Source organism: Corvus cornix, chromosome 28 (assembly GCF_000738735.6).
Source record: "Corvus cornix cornix isolate S_Up_H32 chromosome 28, ASM73873v5, whole genome shotgun sequence".
NCBI lineage: Eukaryota > Metazoa > Chordata > Aves > Passeriformes > Corvidae > Corvus > Corvus cornix.
The window spans coordinates 4711613-4736470 of NC_046356.1; the positions used below are offsets into that span (position 1 = coordinate 4711613).

The 24858-nt window shown below is 46.4% G+C and overlaps 1 protein-coding gene across 4 annotated transcripts in view; it reads left to right on the forward strand.

Moving 5' to 3' along the window:
• Positions 1-24858, forward strand: part of KDM4B (lysine demethylase 4B) — a 72513-nt gene that overhangs the window by 40206 nt on the left and 7449 nt on the right. For 2 of the 4 annotated variants that reach the window (XM_039566101.1, XM_039566102.1), the window contains 10 exons: positions 3253-3449; positions 3913-3945; positions 7600-7769; positions 11903-12387; positions 12852-12972; positions 15735-15913; positions 17181-17403; positions 20208-20284; positions 20474-20529; positions 21004-21112. In XM_039566101.1, the coding sequence (XP_039422035.1) occupies positions 3253-3449; positions 3913-3945; positions 7600-7769; positions 11903-12387; positions 12852-12972; positions 15735-15913; positions 17181-17403; positions 20208-20284; positions 20474-20529; positions 21004-21112 (1650 nt within the window). The remainder of the gene's footprint in view (positions 1-3252; positions 3450-3912; positions 3946-7599; positions 7770-11902; positions 12388-12851; positions 12973-15734; positions 15914-17180; positions 17404-20207; positions 20285-20473; positions 20530-21003; positions 21113-24858) is intronic. The other 2 variants (XM_039566104.1, XM_039566105.1) reach the window with 2 other exon arrangements.

Here is a 24858-nt window from a genome sequence, read left to right on the forward strand (position 1 = left end):
ACTATCAGTCTTGGAGCTGGAATTGATGGGACAGGGCTCCTGGTGTGATCACATATTTTACCACAGGCTCCAAATTAGAGTAGCAGATAATAAAATAATGAGGAACGGAAGAACGTTCGGGTTTATTCTGGAAAAAGCTTTAATTGTGCATTTCCTTACAGTATTTTTCCATGTCCTTATGGTTAATAAAACCATGAACTTGTGGAAAAGGAGAGGTGAGGCTGGGAAAAGCCTTCAGAAGGTGGAATAAGTAAAGTTCCACAGATTTGGTGAATATGGAACTCCTCTCTTGTTGATCTTTTGGGTCTCAGCTCCCCTGTAACCGAACGCAAAGAACTGACCCTAAAGCTGGGTTGATTTTCAGTTTGATTTTTTTCCACTCCCATTTTCAGGACTTGCAGTTGGTCCTTGGAGATCCCAGTTATGAGAATTCTGTTGTTTATTCTGTTGTTTGATCTGTGGCTCTGCCAGCCCTGCTGTTCCCAGGAGTGGGGTCTGGCAGCCAGACTGGGAGTGATGGAGGAGAGAGGGGAAAGGGCTGGGTAAGATCTCAGAGCTCCTGGAATTTCTCACCTTTTGGACACAACAAAATTTGGACACATTTGTCATTTGGACACAACAAAACGTTTGTGTTGCCATTCAGTCTTGTGCTTTGGGTGATCGTGTCACCCTGAAATCCTTCTCAGGGCTATTGATCCATAGGAACTCTGTGAATTCCCAAAATGGAGTTTTGTGGTTCAGTTTTGCCTCACGTAAAGGAAACGAGGTTTCATATCTCTCCTCAGTGAGGGTATTTTGGTGTTGACATGTTCATTCTTTTTTTCTATAAAGTTTATAATACTGGGATATAAAAGTGTTGGAATCTGAGGGAATTTGGGAGGATATATCCTGCAGAAATTGGGGTGGGGATGGACAGAGATGGGGGGTGTAGGCATAATGTCTTTTAGGAAATACATGTGTTTATGACCACAGTTAAATACTTTGAAAGAAATGCAGCTCTGTGTATGTGGAAGGGGGAAGGCAGGTGTGGGGCTGGAGATCACTGCCAGGAAACAACCTTACTGCTTTTGTCCTGCTGTAATGGAGCAGAGCAGGGAATTCATTGCAAAGGCAATTTCTTGCCCTTCTCTACCCTCATTCTCCTCCTGGTCTCCCCCATTCTCCCAGCTCTCTCACGCACACAAGAGCATTCCCTTCTCCAGCTGTATTGGAAGCATCAGCAGGCTCTCACTGCTGTCTGAGGGGAGGGTATGGAAAAACTGGTCTTGCTGGGAATGTGGCTGTGACACAACTGCAGCAGCTGAGGAAATATCACTGTACGGTCCGGAAGAAGCCCCAGAGGAAAGAGGCTTTGTAAATTATTCATGCTTGCTGGTGTGAAAGCAATAGAATTAAATTAAAATTGAAATATAAATATACATCATGGTAGATTTGTGGAAAGAAAAGAGCTTGGCTACTTCAGGCTGTGGGATGTGGGAGATGGAGGCCGTGGTGTCAGTGCCGAGTCCCAGCCCAGCAGCATTCCCGGAGCTCAGCGTGGGGGTTCTCCAGGACTGACCAGCAGGTGCAGCTGGGGGAGACTCTGGAGCTGCTGCTGGTTGGAAACTGCTCTGGAGACCTCTGGCCCCGAGTGCCTCAGGATTTTCTGGCTGGGTTTGAAGGCTTGGATGTGTCTGTGCTGCACCTCTTGAGTCCAGGTCAGGATCACAAAACACAGCGTTCCCCTTTTAAGCCATTTTTCAGCCTCTGAGGAGGTCAATCCCCTGGGGATGCTGTTCTGTGTTCCTCTTTGTAGCACTGCACGGGTGCTTTTAAACTTTCTTAAGGAAAATCTGCTCAATCCCTTAAACCAGGACTGATGGAGGTGCTGTGGGAAGCTCCTGCCTGGGCTGGAGTTGGAAGCCTGGGTGCTGTCTGTGTTCCTGCCGTGCTGTGGCCAAATTGCATTTCCAGCCTTTCTGGCCTCAGTCATTTTTCATTAAATGGAGTTTTCCTGAAAGTGCCTGTCCATAAATGCTCCTTCCCACTCGGCACACTCGGGTTACCAACCAGTCCCAGTCCCTGCACAGTGGGAAGCAGGAGCTGGAGGATGTGGGGTAGTGCAGAACTGTACAGAGGGACTCTTCTCTCCCTCTCTCAGTGAAGTCTCAACTATGGCCATAAATCTTTTAGTAAGGGGAAGGGACAAAGGGGAGAAGCTGGTTTAGTTTCAGGCATTTCTGCCAAACGAATGGATAGAGTAGTTTTGAAAAGGTGTGGAGGAAGGGTGGAAAAAAAAAAACCCAAACCAGTCCTGCAAAGTGGCTCCAATTACCTCAGCCTCAGCTTGGAGTTGAAAAGCAATTTCATGCAAGCAAAGCTTTGCACCTTAGAGCAGAAGCCCCAAGAGAGCTGTGGCTGCAGCCCCCAGAGGCACCGGGGGGTCCTGGGTCCTTTTCCACCCTCTGCCTTCTTTTGATTAGGTTTATAACTCTTTGAGACTGGTATCAGTGCTCAGGGTGAGAATCCCCTTGCTACACTCAGTCTGTTGATTCATCCCAGCAATGGTTATATCCAAGGAAAACCACCTGTGAGTACTCTCTGTGCAACGACAGGGGTCTAACTCCAGGTTAGTTCTAATGAGCATATGCCAGCTGAAATGAATAATGCACATTTCTCCCACGTGATGGTTTGGATGCAGGTTGTGGTTATTGCAGGTTTTTTATTTCTTCCCTTTTGTGCAGGATTGCTGTGACATGTCAGGATGTGTCATTATGAAGTTTAACTGCCCTGTGCTCTAGGTCAGGCCTTGGTTCCTGTAAGGCTTTTCTGAGTTATGAAGTGATACCAATAATATCTTTTCAGCCTGGAAAACTCTGCCAGAGAGAGGCTGATGGAGGGAACGTGGCTTGAGGGCAGACTCTGACCTGGGCTAGACCAGGCAGAGTAATTGTGTCTAATGTCTGCAGCACAGGATATGAGCAGTGCCAGTCCCAGGAAGATTTAGTTTGTTGGAGGGCTTAGAGGGAGAACAAAATCCTTGGGAACAGAGTTTTCCACTACCCTTGGAGAGTGTTGGAGCGGCAGCTGGTTTTCCAGGAGCAGGTAGAGCCAATGGCTTCCATGGAGAGCTGAAACAGCCACACATCCCTCAGAGGCATTCCCAGCACTGACCCCTGCCAGAAACCCTCTTCAGCCAGCTGGGGGGAGAGTTAATTTGCCTCCAGAGAAAGGGGAAGGTCCCTGGTGTGACGTGTGTGGCGTCTCTTGCAGTGCACGTGCCGCAAGGACATGGTGAAGATCTCCATGGATGTGTTTGTGAGGGTGCTGCAGCCCGAGCGCTACGACCTCTGGAAGCAGGGAAAGGACATCGCTGTCCTGGACCACATGAAACCCACGGCTCTGAGCAGCCCAGAGCTCGATGCCTGGAACGAGACCAAGGCAGACCTGAAGGCTAAACTGCTCCGCAGGTAAGGACAGAAAGTGCTTGTGTCTCAGCCCTGCCCTGGAGTTTGATTGCTGAGATTGTAAATGCTACAGTTCTTAATTTGAGATAGTTCAAACTCCTTTCTTCATTTGTTCTTTTTATAATTCCTCATGTAATTTGTCTGGAGTAATGTGTCCCTCATGGTTCTGTTTCCTTTCCATGTTATAAAAGCAGATGTTTTTCAAAGTGGGACTCCTTGTGCCCCCTCACATCTCATCTCTTATCCTGGAAGACAAAAGTCTATAGTGAACATTTAGAGCTTCACTGATCAGAAAGCAGGAGTTAAAAAAAGCCCATCAGTTGCAAAGGGGATTTTATGCATGCCTTTCTGTGCTTCCTTTGATCTTTGTATTAATTTTCTACAAGTCTGTGATTTTTGTGTTACAGCATGCTTGAATTTAAAATTTGGCATGCTAACCTTTTCCTGTTGGAATCTTGCTTTATAGGATAGGAGATGAGGAAGAGGACAACAAACACCGGTATGTGACTTCCCTCAGCAACTTCAATCACTTCATTCTTTTTCCTGGCAAATTTCTTAAAATAGTAACTCTGGGACTCTTTTCCTCTGTCACTGAGTTTTTCATGAAAGCCTCCGGGAAATCTTTGGGCCTTGAGGTTCCTCAGGCTTCATCTTGGTTTGGATTTCTGTGATCTCTTCCATCACTGGAGAACCTCAACTGTCTTGTGGCTCTTCTGGTTTTCGCTCTTGAGTTCCTGTGCTGGGCTGGCAGGGATGTGTGATGGTAACTGCGTGTGGGTAAAGGGAACTGGTCACTGATAAAAATGCTGTTGCTGACTCAAAGTGCGTTGTACTGTAGTGCTTTGGACATGGGCAGCTGGTGGGAGAACTTCCCTTCCTCCTCAAGCTTGCTTGAAGAATGAGATTTTAGGAAATGGAACCATCCCGGGGCTTTAAAGCCCACTTTAAAGCGTGTGCACTTCCTTACCCTCCATATCCTCCTTTTTTCCATCATTCTCATTCCTGTTACCCAAGTTTAAAGACCTGATAATTGGATGATAGCTGACTTAGTTAGGCAATAGTAAAGAACAAAGTAGCATAACTAAAATATCTTAAAGTCTCTCTGTCACTGGTATTTGTCTTCCAGGAGTTTCAGTTACCAGTGAGCTTTGGACTGGGGTCCTGTGTCTTGTGTTTCCTACATGAAATGATTTGTCCATTATTATTTTACAAATGCTGAAGGGGGGAAGTGTGTGCCCCACTAAATCTATGCTGCAAAAGACATCATAAAGATGATGTTTGGAAGAAGACTGACCCCTGCAATGTTGTATTCCTAAAATGTTTTCAGCTATTCCTGCTGCAGGGAGCTTCAGGAAAAGCAGTGTAATCTCAGAGCCAGAAGTTGCCTTTGGTGCTCTCTGGGCAATGAGTGAACCCCAGTGGGTTCCTGGAGCTGTTTCCTCCTCATCTGAAGTTGGGAATCTCTTTGCTGCCTGTGCCTGGTCAGGGTTCCTGATGTATCTGGTGTTTGCACAGTGTAAGGTACTGTATGAACACTGAGGATTATTTTCCCTCCCTGAGCCTATTACCCAGCAGAGAAGCCTCCCTCTCAACCTGAGCCTATTGCAAAAGATCTAGGTACTTTTTTTGCTTATCTGTTCAGTGTTTCCTGGATTATTCCAGCATTATCCTGAAGCAGTTTTGGAGCTGTTCAATACTCTGTAGCAGTACTTTCTCCTGTGCTTATGTCTTTCCAAGACATCGTTTTACTTGAAGCCTGACTTTTCTCAGCAGGATGGAGGGATGGGATTCACCTCTGCCCAAACCTCTTCACAGTTGTAGCTACTTAATTTAAGTCACTTTGTGCTCTGTTCTTCAAAGAGTACAAATGGTGCTTTTTTGTCAGCTCTCTTGGAAAAATGGAGCTTTTAAACTCTGCAGAGAGGTGTTATTTCTTCTCTAAGGTCAGTCAGACTTGGTTACCTTGAAAAACCCAACTTTGTTTACTTTATGGCTTCAGCAAGAGACTGTTTTAGTCCAGTCCCCACCAGCCCATTTCTGGTGTGTGAATTCTGTCAGACACAAAACAGCTTCACTTCTGGAAGTGCTCAGCATTCAGCCTGTAGTTCTGGAAGCACTTTCTTTAAATGCTGAGTTTTCTGCCTCTCCCCCACAACCCCTGAGTGAGAAGACCAGTGCAAAGCAGATCTTTTTTCTCTCCTGTGAGTATAAAGCTCTGTGCTGTAATTTTTGCCTGGCATTTCCACACCACAGGAATAAAACACACTTTGCTAAAACCAGCTTGTAGTGCTTGACTCTGCTCCTCCTTCAGCTACGGAAAGTTCCAGCTGCAATGGCAAAGTCTTACAGCTTTATCTTCACCTCCCACCCTACTTTCCCCTCCCAGGGAAGGTGGTGTGTTCTTGGAATATGGGTGAAGAGCAGAGCTGATCCTTCTGGGTTCAGCCCCTGTTCCTGCTAATGACTGTCCTGCAGGTGTGAAGGCACCAGCTCTTCTTGCAGGGCCACCATCTGCTCAGAGTCTGGCAATTAGAGGTCCCCGTGCATATGGATCAACTTGCTTTTCTATTCATCATTCATCTCAGGTTGAATTTTTTTCTCCCTTCTTTGTCAGTTTAAAAGCTGATTAAGGGCTCTTAACTCTGTTGTGCTCCAAATCTAATTAGCAGTTGAGTTTTCTGGGCTCTGAGGATGGGGAGCTGCTTTTCAGCTTTTCTAGACTTCGGGGCTGATGAGTAAAGTGTGTTTTAGTCTTTGTCACGCGATGGTGGATGTGAGGCCATCAGGAAAATGCTGCTTTCAACCAAAGAAGAAGTGCTTACACGCTAAAAATGGGGTAAAAATTGCAAGTTTCTGAATCAATCCTTTTGGAAAAAGAGAACTTGTTAGATTTAAACCTGAAATTCAAGGAGCAATTTTATAGATTCTGCAAAAACCCTGTGCTGGGGCTGGCTGGGATGGAGTTACTGGGTTTTGGGGCTGCCCAGTGCTGATAAGGCTCTGAAGTTTTGGCTGTTGCTTGCACAGTGTCAAGGCTTTATCTTGTCCCACTCTGGCCCAGCAGGACCCTGGGGGTGGGCGAGAGGTGGGGAGGGGACCCAGCTGGCCCCAAGTGGCCAAGGGGAAATTCTGTGCCATAAAATGTTATGGGGAGCAATAAAAACTGGGAGAGAGGAGGAAGGAGGGGGTTGGCTTCTGAGGTGCCATTTTTGGGGACTGGCTGGGCATTGCCCTGCCTGGGGAGGTGGTGAGTGGGTTTCCTGGGCTTCTTTCTTTCTTTTTTCATTCTTTCCTTCACCTATTAAACTGCATTTGTCTTGACTTACAAGTTTCTGGCTCTTGTTCTTCCAGTGTTCCCTGCCTGTCCCTCTTGAGCGGTGGGGAGTGTCTGTGTGGGTACTTGGCTTCCTACAGTTCCCAACCAAAAATCTTGTCCTGACTTCTGAATTTCCATTTCTCTTTGCATTGTGGCTCCTGTAATCTTTGCCTTAGTGGCATTGACTTAAAAAAGAATGAACAGCATTGCTATTGCCTTGTTAGTATTTGTCTGTTCTTATTAATATGCATATTTTTTAGTTGGATTTCTTCAAGGCCTTGGACCTTCTGAATTTACTGCTGAAAAATCATAGACTGCCTATTGATTTTGCTCTGAGCATTCATTATAGTGTGTTTTGGGGAGCTGGCAGTGCTGGGTAATGTCTCAGAGCTGGAAGATGATGTTTTGCAGACTTCCAGCAGTTTGCCAAAGGGAGGCACGGACAGAATGAAAAGAAATAATGGAATGGAGGCAGAGGATGAAAGAGAGATTTAAACAAGTTTTCATCTGTATTTTGAAATACAAGCAAAATAGATTGAAAACACAATTAAAATCACTTTAACTGCAGCTTGTGAGCTTACATTAGTAATGGTAGGAAAAAGCTCTTCAGGAAACCCAGACAATTAATGGCTGCTGTGAATGGATCTTAAATGTTGTGTTATGCAAGGTTCATCTGTTCCCTTTCAGATATCTCGTCTGCCCTGTAGCTATTTTAGCTACCTTGTGTTTTCCCTCCAAAGAAGATCCTTTTGTTTTGTATTCAGCTTTTTAAGTCAGTGATGATTTTCTATTTTGAAGGCTGTTCTTTTGTGTCAAATCACACTTCTGTACTTTCAGGTCTCACAGAAAAAGAAGTCAACCCAGAAGACACAAAACAGAGGATCAAAAGTCTCTTGGGGATGTCATGGCTATTGAAACTGCCTTGGAAGATGTGAAAGTAAAAGAGGAGCTGAAAAGGGGGCCGGATCTGGAGGAAGAGGAGAGAAGCAAAGGGATGGAGGGAGAAGGTGAGGCCAGACCAGTGAAGAGCTGGGGAGAGCTCTAAAACATCTCTGTAAATAACCTGTCTGCTGCTGTTTATTTCTGTTGAAATATCAGCAGAGTTTTCCCTGATATTAAATCTCTGCTCGCTGAAATATGTCATCATTCACAGCAGCAATTGATTTTTCCCTCTCTTTAAGGATTCAATCCAAATAGCTTTTTTGGCAGGGCTTGAGAATTCTATAGGCCCAAACTATTACAGGACTGTAAAAATATATATTATGTGAGGAATATTTTAAATTATTTCATAGAGAAACAAATAAGTGTATTTTTGTATCCTGCTCTGAAAAAGAATGATTTGTGCACTGCCTTGTGCAATTAATCTTTCCTCTTCCCCTCCCTTTGTTCCCATTTTTCAGAGACTGAATCCAGTGAGCCTCAGTTTGGGTGGGATCCACAGCTGCTGCACGAGTCCCACTTGGGTTTTGTCAAGTTTAGCTGGAGCAGGGAAGCTTTTCAGCTTCCTCTGCATGAAATATAAAACCTTTGCTGAAAATAAACCCGGGCCATGACAACTCCCAACCCTTTGGGATTCCTTCTGCACATTCAGTCCCAAGGCCTGAACACACCCATTGTGCAGGGGGCTCTTTCTGTGGCACCTTTTTCTTGGCTGTGTAGAAAAGGTTGGAGTTCTTGCTAGGAAAAAATCTGCTTTTTTCCCCCCAGATGTGTGGTTAAATGTTTTTTGTGTCTGTGGCACACTCACTCCCTCTTGGAGGCTTCTCCAGCACTGCTTACAGGGAATTAATTTACATCTATTGTACTTACCCATTATTTGTTTAGCCTTTGGAGAAACTGATGCTGCAAACTGCTTAGAGAGCCTCGATAATGATCTTAAAGGAAATCAGTGGAAGCTCTGGGAAGAGAATTGAGGGCTTTGTTCAGAGTCTCTCAGCTAGACAGTGTATTTTCTCTTTTCATGGGAAATAAGGAGTGGAGAACCATTGTTGCACAGTGCAGGTACTTAATTTCTATTGCCCTAAGCCTGAAAGCATCAGCAGTGTGTTAAATTGTCTGCTCTTAGCTCTTGTACAAGTTTAACACTTGATGCTTATAATAAATGGCCCGAAAATTCTGATTTTTCTTCGGAGACGAGAGATAAGTGACAAGGACAGATCTGAGATCATTAGAATGGCCAAGGAATAATAAAAACTCTGTTCTAGCTGAATGGCTTCCAAATCATACTCTTCCACTACTTCTTAAGAGCTCTTTAACTGTTAGCTCAGGAGGGAAGAGCTTATTTTCAGCACCACTGCAGAAGTGCCACTGGAGCAAGCTCCAGCTTGGTGTGGCTGTTAGCAAATATTCAGCTTTCCTACTGCAATACAGCAATTAAATCCCAATGACTTCTCTGGTTTTCCACATCCTGCTGTCTGCATTTCCTCTCACCAGTGTCTTAGGGCTTCATTTTGAAGAAGAAAACAACATTTGTTTGGATGGCCCTGCTCGTGGCAATTCTGCTCCCCCACCTCCTGCACTTCCTTTCTTTATTTCCCTGGTTTTGTTTTGTCTTGATTTTCTATTACACCAGAAGACATGACCTTGAGAAGGAGAAAGAATGAGATTTCAAAGTGATCATGGTTCCAAAGTAGGTCTCGTGCTTTGTGTTGGTTATTTGGACAAGCTGAGTATTTATAACTTGAGGTTTTCAGGATTTCTGACCCAGATCCCTTATGGTGTTTACTTTTGGTTTTTATGACTCAGCTTTATATTCATAATTTATTATGTTGCTATTAATATATTTAGAATCCTTAGCAGGTTGTCTTGGGACATTAGGAAGGAGAGTGTTGAGGCTTTGCCCTCGTCTGGGTGTGCTGAGCAGCAGAAATGCCTCCTGTGAGTCAGCAGCTCTTCCCTGTGGGGCTGTGCCCAGGAAGGGCCCTGCAAACCTGAGTGCCACCTCCAGGGCTGGGGACTCCACCACCTCCCTGGGCAGCCCTTTCCAATGCCTCACCACCCTTTCCTGGGAGAAATTTGTCCTGATGTCCAACCTGAAGCTCCTCTGGTGCAATTTGAGGCCGTTCCCCCTTGTCCTGTTGTTCCCTGGGAGCAGAGCCCGACCCCCCCCGGCTGCCCCCTCCTGTCAGGGACTTGTGCAGAGCCACAAGATCCCCCCTGAGCCTCCTGTGCTCCAGGCTGAGCCCCTTTCCCAGCTCCCTCAGCTGCTCCTCGGTTTCCTGAGCTCTGTTGAGGATTTCAGATTGTCCCTGGACAGGCAGCACAGCACTGCCACTCGTGCTCTGCTTGTGCCCCAGCTCTACACCTGCCATCCTCCTGCAGTGGAAGGGCAGGAGAGACATTCCTCTCTTAACCTACCTGTGCATTTGTGCCTTCAGATCCTTTTCCTTCCTAGAAGTGTTCAGGATAGCCAGATAGACTCTTGGAATTTTGCCTCCCTTTTTCCTGGCTTCTGATTCCATAGATTCACTTGCAAACTCGTTTGTTCATCTTAATGCAAAAACTTTCAAGCACAGTTCTCTGTGCCAGCTGCTGTCAAATTACCCTTTAGAAGTCAATAAAGCTGGTGAATGGCATTTGTGGTGCTGTTGGGGAGAGAATTCTTAGAGTGTATAGAGAGTAAATATGATCTGGTTTTGTGCAACTGGGGAGAAATCCAATTTGCCTTTCATTCAATATGTTTGTTTCTCTAAGGAAATTCAATATTCCTTTCTCTGTGATAGAACAAACCAGTTTATCTGAGGGACTGCCTACACGAGTACAACTATAATTATTTGAGTTGGACTTCTTCCCATTTTTATAAGTTAGTGTAAATAAAGTGATCAGACTTCTGGGAAATGCTGGGGTTAAGGTGTTCCCTAGGGGTTTTCAGCAGGGATTTTATCCTGTTGTGGGATTATTCACCCTTCTTCCTGCAGAAACCTCTATGTGTGGTGGTTATTCTGATTTTCCATTCATGGGTTGGGCTAGTGAGGTTTGATGTAGCCAGAAGTGGGCCTGAAGTGGAGGGGTCTGAAAATTCTTCATTGGGGTGAACAGGGTGTCCCTGATTGCCCCAGCCTAGAGACACCCCCTCAGTGGAGAGCAGGAATTGTAGTCATTGCTGTAAAATGGGAGTGTGTGGATTCCTTTACACAGAAGAGAGGTGGGGAAGACTTTTGCAGGCCAGTACTGCCTCTGGTGACAGTATTGAGATGTTTATCTGCTCAAGAAGTGTTGTCACATCCATGAGGGCTGTGCAGATAAACTGAATGACAGTGAGCTGGGAGAAACAAGGACATGAGCGTGAGTGAAGGATATCTCAGGATCCAGCTGAGCTCAGTGCTGTACCTGATTTATGCTTTAAAAGCATTTTTTTAAAAGACTTGATAGCAGAAATCTTTGGGTAATAATGATTCAGGTATCTCTGTTCAGTTCTTCATTTCCTGGGGCTGTTGGGTGCATTGACACACGGTAATGCCCAGATAAGAGCTGTGCTTTCAAGTACAGGGAGCAGCAAACCACTGATACAGAATGGGGGGCTCCAAACTGTTTTGATTGTGCCTCCTTATCAGCAAAAAATGTTGAGCACACCTCCTGATGTATGTCTTTATTTATATACACATTTATTCATATATTGCACAGCAATACACATGTACTTGTGTATTTCCGTGCTAATATGCCCATTATGAATATACAGAAAAACAGAGGTTCTAAAAGGAAGGCATAAAGATTAAAAAAATACTGTTTAAAAAATATATTTTATTAATGGTGCAAAAATGTTTCTTTCCTGCACTCCAGTGGATGGTTTTGTGCCCCTGACTTTGGAGGACAGAAAACTTGAAACACAGAGTCATGGCTAATGTGACATATTACAGGTTTTTTGGCACACTGTCCAGTTTCTTAGGGATTTAGGTATTTTCCCTCCAGGAAACATTGCTTTTAGCAGCCTTTGTGCTCCAGTCAGGAATTGAATAGTCCGTAGAAATGACACAAGTATTTTCTTTCTGAAGTGGCTTCTCTAGGTCAGTGCTGAGGCGCAGCTTTCAGAGCGCCCGTAATTCCGTGGTGGAACGTGCTAGCCCAGCACTGGGCTCTTAGAAAGGAGAGAAATGCTGCACTGCCAGGAGCCGTGGGAGCTCAGTGTCGCCTTTCTCTCCAGCAGGGGAGTGCAAGGCCAAGGCGCGGCCGCCCAAGGTGAAGGGCGAGAGGAAGAAGAAGCACCTGTTCCCCCAGCACCCCCTGGCAGCCCCTCAGCCCCCCGTGCAGCGCCCGGGGCCCGCCCCGGCCCCCCAGCAGCCGCTGCCCGAGGATGGGCCGGGGGCAGCGCGGCCCCCGGGGCCACCAGGGCCACCAACAGCCCCGGGCGCGGGGCAGGGCCGGCCCCCGGCCCCCCTGAACGTCGTGCAGCCCTCGGAGGCGCCGGCCGAGGAGGACGAGTTCAAACCGCGGCCCATCATCCCCATGCTGTACGTGGTGCCCCGCAGCAAGAAGGTGGTGTTCGACAAGGAGCGCATGTCCTGCCAGCAGGCCTTCGAGCAGTTCGCCACGCAGAAGGGCCTGGGCTGGCGCGAGCAGGGCCCGCTCGAGAGCCCCGGCAAGGACGAGGAGAGCGCCGAGGCGGAGCACGCAGAGGTCACTGCAGAGGTCAGTGGGTCACAGGTTGCCATGGCCGAGGTGGGGACAGTTCCGTGGCCAGGCTGGATGGGAACACAGCCTGCTCTAGTGGGTGGCAGGCTGGCCTGTGGCAGGGTTGGAACTGGATCGGCTTTAGGGTCCCTTCCAACCCAAACCAGTCTGGGATTTCCATGGAGTTCCCAGCTGTGTATGTGTTTGAGCAGACTTTTCACAAGCTGATGGAACTGGCAGCTTGCAGATGTTCTGAGGCTGTCCTGATTTGAAGAAAACTCTGTAGTTTACCCAACTTCTTAAGAGTTAGTTTTGGCTTTTATTTGCTCCAGGAGTTGGCTCAGAAGGCTTTAGTGGTTCAGCCAAAAGTCAGAGAAAAGTTTGCTGTGTGAATCCAAGAACTCTTCTTGACAAGGGCTCTGCCTCTCTTGTCCTGTTCCCTTCTTTGGGGTGCCCATCCAGCTTGTTGTGCTTCCTTCCAGGCTGCTTCTGCCTTCTCCAAGATGAAGATGGAGATCAAGAAGAGCCGCCGGCACCCGCTGGGCAAACCCCCGACCCGCTCGCCGCTGTCCGTGGTCAAACAGGAGACCTCGAGTGACGAGGGTGAGTGAGCAGCACCAGGGATGTGTGGATGTCCCGTCTGACCCAAGGAATTGCTGAAGCCTGTGACAAAACTGGGTGGCCTGAAACTCAGTGTGTTACACTTAGCTGGTAGGAAATGCAGCGTGTTCCCATTTTGATAACCCAGCTGGAAACAAAACTCCTCTGTGGGAGGTGTCGCTTCTCACCTCCCACCCTTTTTTCACTCAAGAAAAATATTTTGCTGGCTGCAGAATGAGGCAGCATTTTGGGCAAAGGGAAAAAAGAGTTTGCAGAAAATAAAATCTTAAAGGCAAAGCTCTGTCTTGGATATTGCAGTGGGATGAGGTTTGTTCCCCTTGGAGGCAGTGGAGGTCAGGTCTGCTCTCATGTGTGTGGGGAAAGTCAATTCTAACCTTTTGGCTGGCTCCTAATTCATGTCAGTGTTGGGGTCCAACTTTTCTTGGCAGATGCAGAAATGAAAATTAAAATGTTTTTCAGTGTTTAACTGTACATCACTGATTCTTCTTTTCCCACATTCCAGTCCCTGTGAATACCCTGGCAGTCTGGACCAAGGGGAAAGAAAAGATTCTTACCTTTCACTCTGTTTTGTGTGTAATTTCCCACTTTGAGGCCTTTCCCACGTTATAGATTACTCAGAATATGGACAAGCCCCCAGTAAGGAGCTTTTGTGTGCTGGGGCAGGGACATGGGTGTAGCTGGCAGTCCCTACTCACAACTCCTCATTCCAAAGGACAACATCTTTCCTGTTCACTTTCCTTCGGGAACATATCCATAGATTTTAGAGCAGCCTCCTGCAGGAAGGGCTTCTCCTGTACACACAGAGCTCCCTTTCCTCACCAAGGAGGATGCATTTGATGCCTTCCAAGTGTGTAACGTGGAGTGAAGCACGGAGAGGCGGCTGAGACTTGTTATCTTGTTTTGGTGTGAGACCTTGGAACCAGCTCTGTGCTGGGGGATACTCATTAGGCAGATTCTTCTCACTGCTTTGACTTGTTGGATGGTGTTTGGGGACTTGGCTGGTGGAGCAGGAGCAGCTCTTCTTTAAGCTGGCATTTCTTGGGGACTGATTTACAGCTCTGCTGGGCAAAATCTGATCAAACAGATTCTTCCCTCCCCACCAGGGAATAGAGGCAGCTCTCTGCACTCCAGGCTTTTTCAGGGAGTGATGTGCAAGGATGATCTGCAGGCTGCAGGAGGAACAGTGAGCATGTAAATTAAGGGACGTGTTACACAAGGATTCAGCCCAGACAAATTGTTTGTCTCTTCCATTTGCTTGCAATGTGGGAGCCATCCTGAAAGCCAAGTGTCCCCCTGGATCCATCCTGGGAGGAGTGAAGGTGATAACATGCGACAGTCATTCCCTTTTTTCTCTCTCTCTGTCACTCTGGATTAGGCTGCTGGTTTCACTGATTTCACTGGTATCGTTAATCCTGGCCTGTCACCTGATGTGCCTCGACTGAAATTTGGAGAAACATGGTTTTTGGTTCACATCTTAAAAATAAACAAGATAAGACACGTTTTAGGAAATAGCCCTCATATGAAATGTGACAGAGCCACACAGCCAGCACTCATCACCTCAAAAAAGGGATTCATTAAACACAATACAATTTCCACATTGTCTGACAAATATGTTATGGGCAACATTTAAAATCTGAGATGTAAACTCAGCCATTAATGTTTTACTCCAGGTTCCTTTTATCCTTTCAGGTAACCCGAGAGTCAAAAAATCTTCAAAGGGAGGGAGAACTGGGGAGGAGACTTGAACTTGTAGAGCAGAACATAAACTGCTTATTTCCAGTAATTAACAGTGAAGCAGTGAACAATTTGGTTTAATGTGCTGAGCTCTGCGGATAATGTTCTTCCAAGATGTTTTTGAGTTCCCTGTTCTTTTGGAAACTTTGCAGATTGGTGATGCAGGGAGTGATTTACACTCAGCCTTGTGTGGAAAATTTCTTTAACACTTACAGTGACTCAAAACTCCTTCGTAAGGAAGGGTAAGAAACTTGGACCCCCAGACTGCCACAAATGGATTCTGCAGTGGTTTAATCGTGAAATGCCAAGGACCTTTTAAAGGTTTATAAAATAAAGAATTAGCAAACTAATTAGTGGGAGCAGTCCCTGGCAGAGCTCTGGCAGAGGGAAGGATGGTGGGGAATGCAAATGGGAGGTGTAGTGGCTGTACCAGAGCACTGAACCCAGGGTGTCTCCCAGGCAGGGTCTGTGTGTGCACAGCAGGGCTGGGATGCGCCTTGGGAGGGTTGGGTCAGGCTGGGAGCTGGGAGCTGGCCTGGCCACACCAGCACCAGCTGCATCCACACCTTCCAGAGAATGCAGCTCCCTGATAGAGACAGAAAAGGCAGATTTCCTTGCACTGGCATCATGTGTTTTGAAGTTACTGAAGTTCAGATTAAATTTTCATTAAAAAGATGGTGGAGGTTCCCACAGCTGGAAAGGGGAGGGAGTTACAAAGGCAGCAAATCTCCATTCTCTCCTTCCTCATGGCCAGTTCCTTCAGGTCACTGCTGTCCCACTTGTGTGTCTATCCCCAAAAGGGAGATTCCATCCATTTAAGGAAGTATTTGGAGCATAGGCATATGAGACACCATGGAGGAGTTGAATGTTTTTATTTGTTGCACTTCTTGTGTTGTTGAGACCTGAGCTGTTTAACTCAGCCTTGCTCCTTTTGCCTCTTCTATCCATAAACTCTTTTGCGTTTACTGACTGCTCACTGTGTTGGGATTTTTTTTTCCTTTTCATTCTAGAAACATTTCCATTTTCTGGAGAGGAAGATATGAGTGATCCAGAGGCTTTGAAATCTTTACTTTCCTTCCAGTGGAAGAATAAAGCATTTAATTTCCCAGCTGAAAGGAAGTTCAATGCAGCTGCTGCCCTGAGCGAGCCATACTGTGCTGTCTGCACCCTCTTCTACCCCTATAACCAGGTAATTCCTCGTCACAGAGGCAGGGAATCATTAAGGTTGGAAAAGAGCTCTAGGATCAAGTCCAGCTGTCAATCCCCCACCACCATGTTCACCACTAAGCCACGTCCCCCAGTCTGTATCCACGTGTTTTTTGGGATGGTGACTCCACCAGTTCTCTGGGCAGCCTGTGCCATTGCCTGACCACACCTTCCCTGAAGAGATTTTCCCTAGTATCTCTGACACTGCTCAGATGGCTAAATCAGGATGCAGACATTTCTGATAGAGGCAAACCCATACAAATTTGCACACCAAAGGAATGTGTTTGGATTTGGCAGTGATTGGAGCCTTTTTTGTTATCTTTCCTGGTTTCTCTGGCTTTCTCAGTGTTCATTTTGAAATCACACTTAAAGAGCTTTGCAAACACTGTTCCATGCAGAGAAAAGTCACACCAGGCTCCTGTTGCCTTATGGGCCTGAGTTGCTGAATTTATGCAAACAAGCCACAAAATAAAAATTTACTGAGTAAGCACATCCATCATCTTTTTTTGGAAACTACCAATATGCTTTGGGAGATGTTATGAGCAGAAAGGCAAAATTCATCAGATGAATTAGTTATTCGTGCAGTTGTGCATTGATTTGTTCTCACATAAAGCCAAATCTGGCTTTGTGTGCCCACCAGGAATTCGTGCCTTAGATACTTGTAGATGTGTTGGAAGCTTCTCCTGAGGAAAGCAGAACCCACCTCCCCCTTCAATAAAATCTCTTGATTTATTATACAAACTGAAAATAAAATATCTGTTCTGATTGCTGGCTGTTGTGAGGGAAACTGAGTGCAGCTGAGCTGGTTTTATCCATTGCTTTTAACTCTGTCTGCTGCCAGAAACCTTGAAATGTCCTTCAGGAGAAATTCTTGCAGGAAAGTAGGGAAGGATGCCAAAGGAATGGGGGAGGGGGAGGGAAAGTCTTGCTTTTAGTAATATTTTCCTTTTTATTTTGCCTTGGTGTTTTCAGCTGCAATTTAGGAATTTAGATTTTTGCAGAAGAAAAACAGGAAAAGCTGCTCATTATTCTAATGCTTCTTTGAGCTTTCACAACAAATTACAGATCCCAGCTGACGCCTGAGGAAGAGGGGGAGAAGCAAGGCAGGGGTGGGAATTGGGATTTTAGGTTGTTTTTTGGCTGCCTGGTGTCAGGTGTTGGGTGACGTTTTTGCAAGGGGAATGCTCAGAGTGGAAAGTGAAAACGGTGGCCAGGAAGGGGTGGTTCCATTGATGGGGTTTCCTCTCAAGTCCTCACAGGTGGGTAAGGAAGCCGCCCCAGTCTCCGCAGGGGAGCCGTCCTCCTTCGTGCACCTTTCCAAGTGTGGGCAGAAGACCAAGCCCCTGATCCCAGAGATGTGCTTTACCTCAAGTGGAGAAAACACCGAGCCCCTCCCTTCAAATTCCTACATTGGAGAAGATGGAACCAGTCCCTTGATATCCTGTGCCAAATGCTGCCTGCAGGTTCACGCTAGTGAGTGATTCCCCCTTCCCCAAAGGGAAGTCCTGAGAAACTCAGGAGTTTGTGTTGCTGTATTTGAATTCCTTCTTGGCAGGTTTGCATCCTGTCACTCCCATTTTTATCTTCCTCGGCACAAGTATGTCATGGAATCCCAGAAAGGTTTGGGTTGGAAGGACCTTAAAGCTCATCCAGTCCCCATCCCCTGCCATGGGCAGGGAACCTTTCTCTCAAAGCCATATCTGTGTATTCAAGTCCATCTTGGCAGTCACTGATCTTAAAAATACAGAGCAATATTCTTTTTACTGCTTATTTTGTTGGCTGATTCTTCTCTGTCTCACAGAAAAGATTCTTTCTTTTGATACCTTTCATTTTTTGTAATAAGGCAGAACTCAAAGGCTTTATTGCACTCTTTTCTCTCACTTACTTTGTTCCAGTATTGGTCTGCTGGGGGAGGCTGTATTGTTCCTGCATGCAGCAGAGATTATGGAGTAGTTTGAGATATATTTTATTAGTGTCTGTGATAGTGTTTGTAGTAATGGCACTTGATTACAGAAGGGAACATATGTCTGTTTGCTTCCCTGATAGTTATGTCTAAAAGAAGATCTGATTAATCCTGGTGGAGTGTACCTTCAGTGGAGATTGTACAGCATCCAGTTAACATTTGTGACGAATTACTGTTCAGCTGTTTGATCTTGACAGATGGGGAATCTTATTTGACTTGCATCAGCTGGAATTACTTTTGTTGTTGCAATTTTAGAGTCTGCAGGTCCCTGTGCAGCTCAGCAGGGCTGGGGAACTGGAAGGCAACGTTTGTTTCTGTGCTGAATCCCTGATTATGGTCATTTCTGGCTAATAAGGCCGTGAGATGCAGAGTGGGTGTGAGGAGAAAGATTTCATCCTTCCTTGACAATTCAGGGATGCTGCATCTTGTCCATAGTCCAGTCTATCAGAATGGTTTCTGTGGCCAAATTCTATTTAAGGACAGAGGGATGTGGGCAAGATGATGTCAATCTGCCGGCTCAGATCTGAAATCCATCTTTTTTTTTTAGAGAAACTCAGTTTTATATTTTGGCTGTGCTCTCCCCTTGAGGATAGGACAGGACAGGTGTTAAATCTGATGGAGGCTCTAGTGCCTGGTTGTTTCCTTGTGCTCTGTGACATCCCTTTGACTTTGCTGCAGAGAATCCATTTGCCTTTATTGCAGAATTGCAGTGGTGAGGTGTATTTTGGCTGCCTGTAAAACCAGCTGGCAGCCTGTGTGTTCTTGGGAAGTGCCCTCTCAAACTGTGCCAGGTTCCAGCAGCCAAGCCCTACAGAGAGAGGAAGGTTTGTGAAGGTTTCTGGGCTTTTGAGGCACTGACAAAATCCATAAAAAGAGCATATTTTTCTTGGTCTGCTTGGATTATCCTTATGGGGCAGCCTGGGGTTCAGTAAATGGCACTGTTCTGCCCTCGAAGAATCACAGAATCATTGAGGTTGGAAAAGACCTCTAAGACCATCAAGTCCAAACATCAGCCCAGCACCACCACCCTGTTCACCACTAACCATGTCCCCAGGTGCCATGTCCATGTATTTTTCGAACACTTCCAGGATTGGTGATTCCACCACTGCTCTGGGCAGGCTGTCCCAATGCTTTACAATCCTTTCCATGAAGAAAATTCTCCTGATTTTCAGTCTGAACCTCCCCTGGTGCAGCGTGAGGCCATGGTCAGGGTCTGGCTCTCCCTCAGCTCAGTTTTGGACTGAACACCCCTGTCCCTGTTCTAGGCCTGGGTGGAATCTGCTTCCCTGATTTGCCATATGATGAAAAGAGACCTCAGATGTGGAGAGCAGCTGCAGATCCATAGTATTGACTTTTTTTGACATGCTGTTTATCTGGTTAAGTGGATGATATTTATAAATCAGGCTGTGGTGGCAATCCCAGTGCTTTCTGAATGTCTTCTTTTAAGTTTGATTCAGTAATCTGAGATTGTTGTTCCCAGCTGAAATTTTCTGTTCAGTTTGTTAGGATAGGTGAAGGCTGGATGGGATTTTATTAGGAAGGATAGAGGCTGGATGGAATGAGCTGTGTGTTAGTTGAGATGCTTATCTTTAATTTTCCACTCACTTTACAAGCTTGCAGGAATCACATAGATCTACTTTTCCAAAACTATTTCTGTGTCTTTTCCCCATTGTTTTCAGTGACAAACCTCAGTGCCTTTTATAGAATTGTAAGGACTTTTTTGTTCTTATTTCCTTGTCTTTATAATGGGCATAATACCACTTTACTATTTTGGTGTTGCTGTAGGAGGATTTGGTGCTTGCATGTTACAGTAATTGATGCTCTGTAAAATGGGATGTTTTTAACACTTCCTATAACCATAAATTAAATACTGTTAACCATGTGGAATGCAGGTATTTAATTTCCTTGCAGTATTACTAGACTTCTTCCTTGTGACACCACACAGCAAAGATAACTGCTTCAACCTTGCCAAAATTCAGTGCCCTTACCTGTTTTGATGTGTGAGTGCACTCCAGCAATGGTGGCATCACCTTGGAGCCCAGTTCCTGCCTAAAGAAACAAAGTCTTGCTATTGTAGTCCTTAGAAAAGTGAAAAATAAATGTGAGGCGTACCTGTTTGTGGGGTTTTGGTTTGTTTGGTTTTAGACCTGCTGGTCCCAAATTCTGCGCCCCCTTATGACTTTTATCCAAGCCTGTTGAATACAGTTCCTCAAATACTCTCAAAGATGTTTCTGAACTGAAAAGTCAGCAAGTCAGTACTAAGAAATGTTGGCAAACCTCTGCTGTAACAAGGCTGTGACTCTGTTTCTTCCAGGCTGTTACGGGATACGCCCAGACCTGGTGAACGAGAGCTGGTCGTGCTCGCGGTGCTCAGCCGGCGCGTGGGCAGCGGTAAGGGCTGGAGACAGCTCAGTTCCCACTGGATACTGCTGGGATCGCTCAGCTGCTTCCACAGAGATGAGTGGTGGGAGGGTTCAGGCTGCCTTTGACATCCCAGGTGGGGTGCAGTCATTTTCTGGGGAGGATAAACAGCCTGGCAGAGCTTTCGGGTCCTGTTCTGAAGGAGTTGTGTTCCCACAGGAATGCTGCCTGTGCAATCTCAGGGGAGGAGCTCTCCAGATGACCACTGATGGCCGGTGAGTGCTGGCTTTGAGTGTATTTTCCTTCCATACTGCACCTCATCTCCTTATCTTGTGAATTTGGTCTTAATGATCAGTGTAGCAGCAAGTTTTGGGGTTTTGGAGGGAACTGCTCCTCGCTGACTTGGCAGGATGAGCCTGAGTGACTGTGCTGCCCTACACTGCACCAGGCTGCTCAACAGCAGAGCTTCTGAACTCTTGCTGAATGTGGTTGTTTCTCAGAGAAAAGTCTTCTCAGAGAATGTTTAGTATCGTGCAAAATCGAGTGCAAAAGAAGGTTGATCTCTGTTGTTCCAGAGACATTTACCTTGTGCCACCCTGATTAACAGTCAGTTGGGAACGTTGCCAAGGCTGCCAACCCCTGGAAATGTGCCTCAATGCTGAGGGAGGCAGGGAAATGTTAACTGCCCTCCTGAGCATTTCATTCAAATAATGGCAGGCCCTGATCTGTGTCTTCACTTTGCTCCCCAGGTGGGTCCATGTAATCTGCGCTATTGCTGTCCCCGAGGCGCGTTTCCTCAATGTCATAGAGCGTCATCCTGTGGACATCAGCGCCATCCCGGAGCAGAGGTGGAAACTGGTGGGTGTCTTTTACCTGGGGAGAATGTTTGGGAACAAGAGCCAAAGGGTAAAGCTGTTACTAGACAGAAAAACATTGTATGGGTTCGTAAAGAGATTAAAGGTGATCTCGCTCTCACTTCCAAACAAGAGCTCTGGGAAGCTGCATCGTTTGTGTCTGCCGAGCACTGCCAGTGCTTTGACACACAAACAGCTCTGATTTCCAGAGCTGCCTTTACTCTCTGGGAGTGTGCTGTAGCCTGGGCAGAGCCTGGGACTCCTTCCCACCTGCAATCAGGTGTAAACTGCCTGAGAGCTTCGTTTACTCCAAGTACGGCACAGTGGGAGTGCCAAGGTACATGGTGATAGAGAGAAGCTCATACATTGCTGACTTGTTCATCTCTAATTCATCTTTCTTCACAACATTTCTCTTTTTCTATCAAGAAAGCTCTTGTAGAAATGAATAAACATTTCTGTGACCCTGACTGCAAGGCAAGACTGCAAGGATTTTAATACAAGCCCAGCTCCACGTTGTTATTTAGCTGTGTGGCCTCATCCGAGGGATTAGTAATGGACGATTCATTAGCTCAGAGCAATTTATCTTAATGTTAGTTAATGCTCCATCACTATAGTGTGTTATTGCAAAATAAATTGTGCTTTTGCTGCTTTTTTTGGTACAGAAGTCAGCTGGGTGACACAGTGTGGGATGGGGAAGGTGCTGGAGCAGTGATAGATGGGTTAGCGCTGATGGATTCGTTAACAGAGCTGCTACTTAGTGCAGGGAGCCTGGGTGAGAGATTAGGAAGAACCTATCCCTGCTTCCAGAGTTATTTCTCCGTGGTGCAAATGGGTTTTGTACACAAATGTGAATGTAAAAAGCATTCATTATTCAGCAGGAGTGATGGGGCAGCGCGATGCCAGGGTGATAAATCTTGCAGCGGTGGCTCTTTATGGATCAGCTGACACTTCCAACGTGCATCCTCTTCATTACCAGCACTTGTAACGCTGAACTTAAAATCCTTTTACACAAGATTCACTTGTATTGCTTAATGGAGCCTCACAAGGAAACATGACTTAATTCTTTAACCCTTCCTTGGCTGCCTGGCAGTCCTGCAGAGCCAGGGCAGTATCAGTGTGTGTCAGACTCTGCTGCTTCGTTCTGCTCCGAAGTGTAGCTGTGTCATCCAGAGCCTCTGCATGGACCCACTGTGCCCATTTCTCCTTCATTCCTCAATTAAAACTGCAAAGTTTCATAGAATCACAGAATATCCTGAGTTGGAAGGGACCCCAAAGACCGTGAGTCCAACTCCCGGCCCTGCACAAACACCCCAACAATCCCACCCCGAGAGCATTGTCCAAATGCTCCTGGAGCTCTGGAAGGAAATTTTGTTTGATTTCTTCTGTTGTATTCCATTTGCACCTCATGTTTTCTTCCTGTCTCAGGGAATGTGAGATTTTGGTATGAAGTGCCTTGACTTACACAGTCCAGTGTTGGAATTTACAGGCACATATTCCTTATGCTGCTGTTAGCCAGAGCCTGGCTTGTAGCTCAAATGTCAAAGCCTGGCTTTAAGCCCTTCACTTGGAAAGTTTTAGAGTTATGAATTAGGTAAGGATTAAACAATTAATTTGGATGGCAGAATCCAGAGGCAGTGGTGCTTCCAGCAGCAGCTGTGGTGTGGGGTGTGAGGTACAAAGGGAGTTAAAATTGGATAAGATTGTGTGGAGAGACTCATGAGCCATCATGGGGAGTTTTAGGATTCTTCAAAGGACTTTGCAGGTAATTCCTGGAGCATGTGAGGAGTCAGTGGAGGAGGGCTGGGGGGGTGTCTGTGCTTTGCGGTTTAGCAGCTGCGTTTAGGAAGATAAACTGAGGGGGACTAAAAGGTGATGGCATTGGAACTCCTGACTTTGGCAATGATGGACTTGGTGCAGTACTTGATAAAACTGGGGAGATGACCTTTGTTGCTAAAAAAGATGGAAAAGGAGAGCAGGAATGTTGTGAAGGGTGAGGACAGCTGATGTGAATGGATGAGGGTAGTGGAGGAGAGAGGGGGTAGGGGTAAGCCATGATTATTATTTGATTTTTTAATATGTTTGTATTATTTTAAGTTCCTGTGATGAGGGCTGAGGTACCAAGGAGTTGCAGTGATCTGGTGAAAGGTGTATCCTGTTCTCTAAGCATGTGCCAGATCTCCCTGTGTAAGCACAGACTTTTCAGTCCATTTGTGGGTATGGCACCATTTTCAGGAATGCAGTTTCCTGCTCCTGGATTGATGGCACATTACAGGCCTGTGCACGTAAATTATTTATGACGTGGAAATTTGGAATAATTAGCTGTCATTCCTCAGTGGAGTAAATGAATTGCAGTGTTCATCATGCAGGAGACAGCCCATTTCTTACTCTCAGCTGTGACCTGACTCTGGTGTGCATTTATTCCGAAGATTTCTCTCCTGTGCTTTAGACTCTTTTCCCTCCCACAGAAAATGCCTTTAAATCTCCATGTGCTGCTTTCCCACAGCACTTGGCACTGGTGTTTCTGTCCATCCCATCTCCCACACTTCCAGGTCTGCATTTTCATACAATCCCAGACTGGTTTGGATTGGGAGGGGCCTTGAATCCCATCCAGTGCCACCCCTGCCATGGCAGGGACACCTTCCACTGTCCCAGGCTGCTCCAAGCCCTGTCCAGCCTGGCCTTGGGCACTGCCAGGGATCCAGGGGCAGCCCCAGCTGCTCTGGGCACCCTGTGCCAGGGCCTGCCCACCCTCACAGCCGAGAATTGTCACTTCCTCCATCTCCATCACTCCTTACACTTCAGGCTCACTGTCACTCACATTTATCTTTTGATCAGATTTACTCTGAATATCCCGTTGGTGCAGCTCTTGTGCCTGTCGCAGGGAGTTTGTGTGGGCACAGGGTGGCACTGGGTGTGTGCTATTCCTGGCTTGGCAGAGCCCTGTTTGCATCAGGAAGGGCAGATTCCTGCCCTGGGGGGGTTAATGCTCCCTGAGGCCCCTGGGTGTCAGCAGCTGTCCCTGCTGCTGGGACAAGGGGATATCGACAGGTTAATAATGGGATCTGTGCTATTGACTCCCCTCAGTCCTGCTGTGCACTTTCCTGGTGCTTATCTGCCTCTGGAACATGGTTTGCAGAGCGATAAAGGCTCAGCTTATTAAAGGCTAAACCCACGTTCTGGCAGCACTCAGGCTCTGGCTTTGAATTTCCTGGCTTTTGTTCGTTTGTGTAAAAAGGCCAAATTAATCTTTGGTGTAAACAAACTGCCTTCAGTTAATTCATAGGAAGGAATGGGACTTATGTCATGTGAATGTGGGGCACAGCCCAGGCAGGGAGGGTGGTCTTGCACAGGAATAAGGAAGAACAAAAATCTCCTTTTCTTTGCCATCTTTTGCTTTCAAGGAAGAGCAGTGCTCCTGGAGAAGGAATCCCAGAATGGTTTGGGTTGGATGGGACCTTGAAGGTTTTGGGGTTCCACCGCATGCCATGGTCAGGGGCAGCTTCTGTTCATTTTAACCAGTGAAAGGCACATTTGTCTTATGTGTGATATTAATTTTGCCCTGATTTGCCTTGTCCCAGCCTCAGATAAGGTAAAGAAGCTGCCCCTGGATCCCTGGAAGTGTCCAAGGCCAGGTTGGATGGGGCTTGGAGCACCCTGGGACATGGCAGGGGGTGAATGGGGTGAGTTTTAAGGTCCTTCCAGCCCACACTGTTCTGGGATTTGCTGATCAGTGACAGATTCCTTAGACTG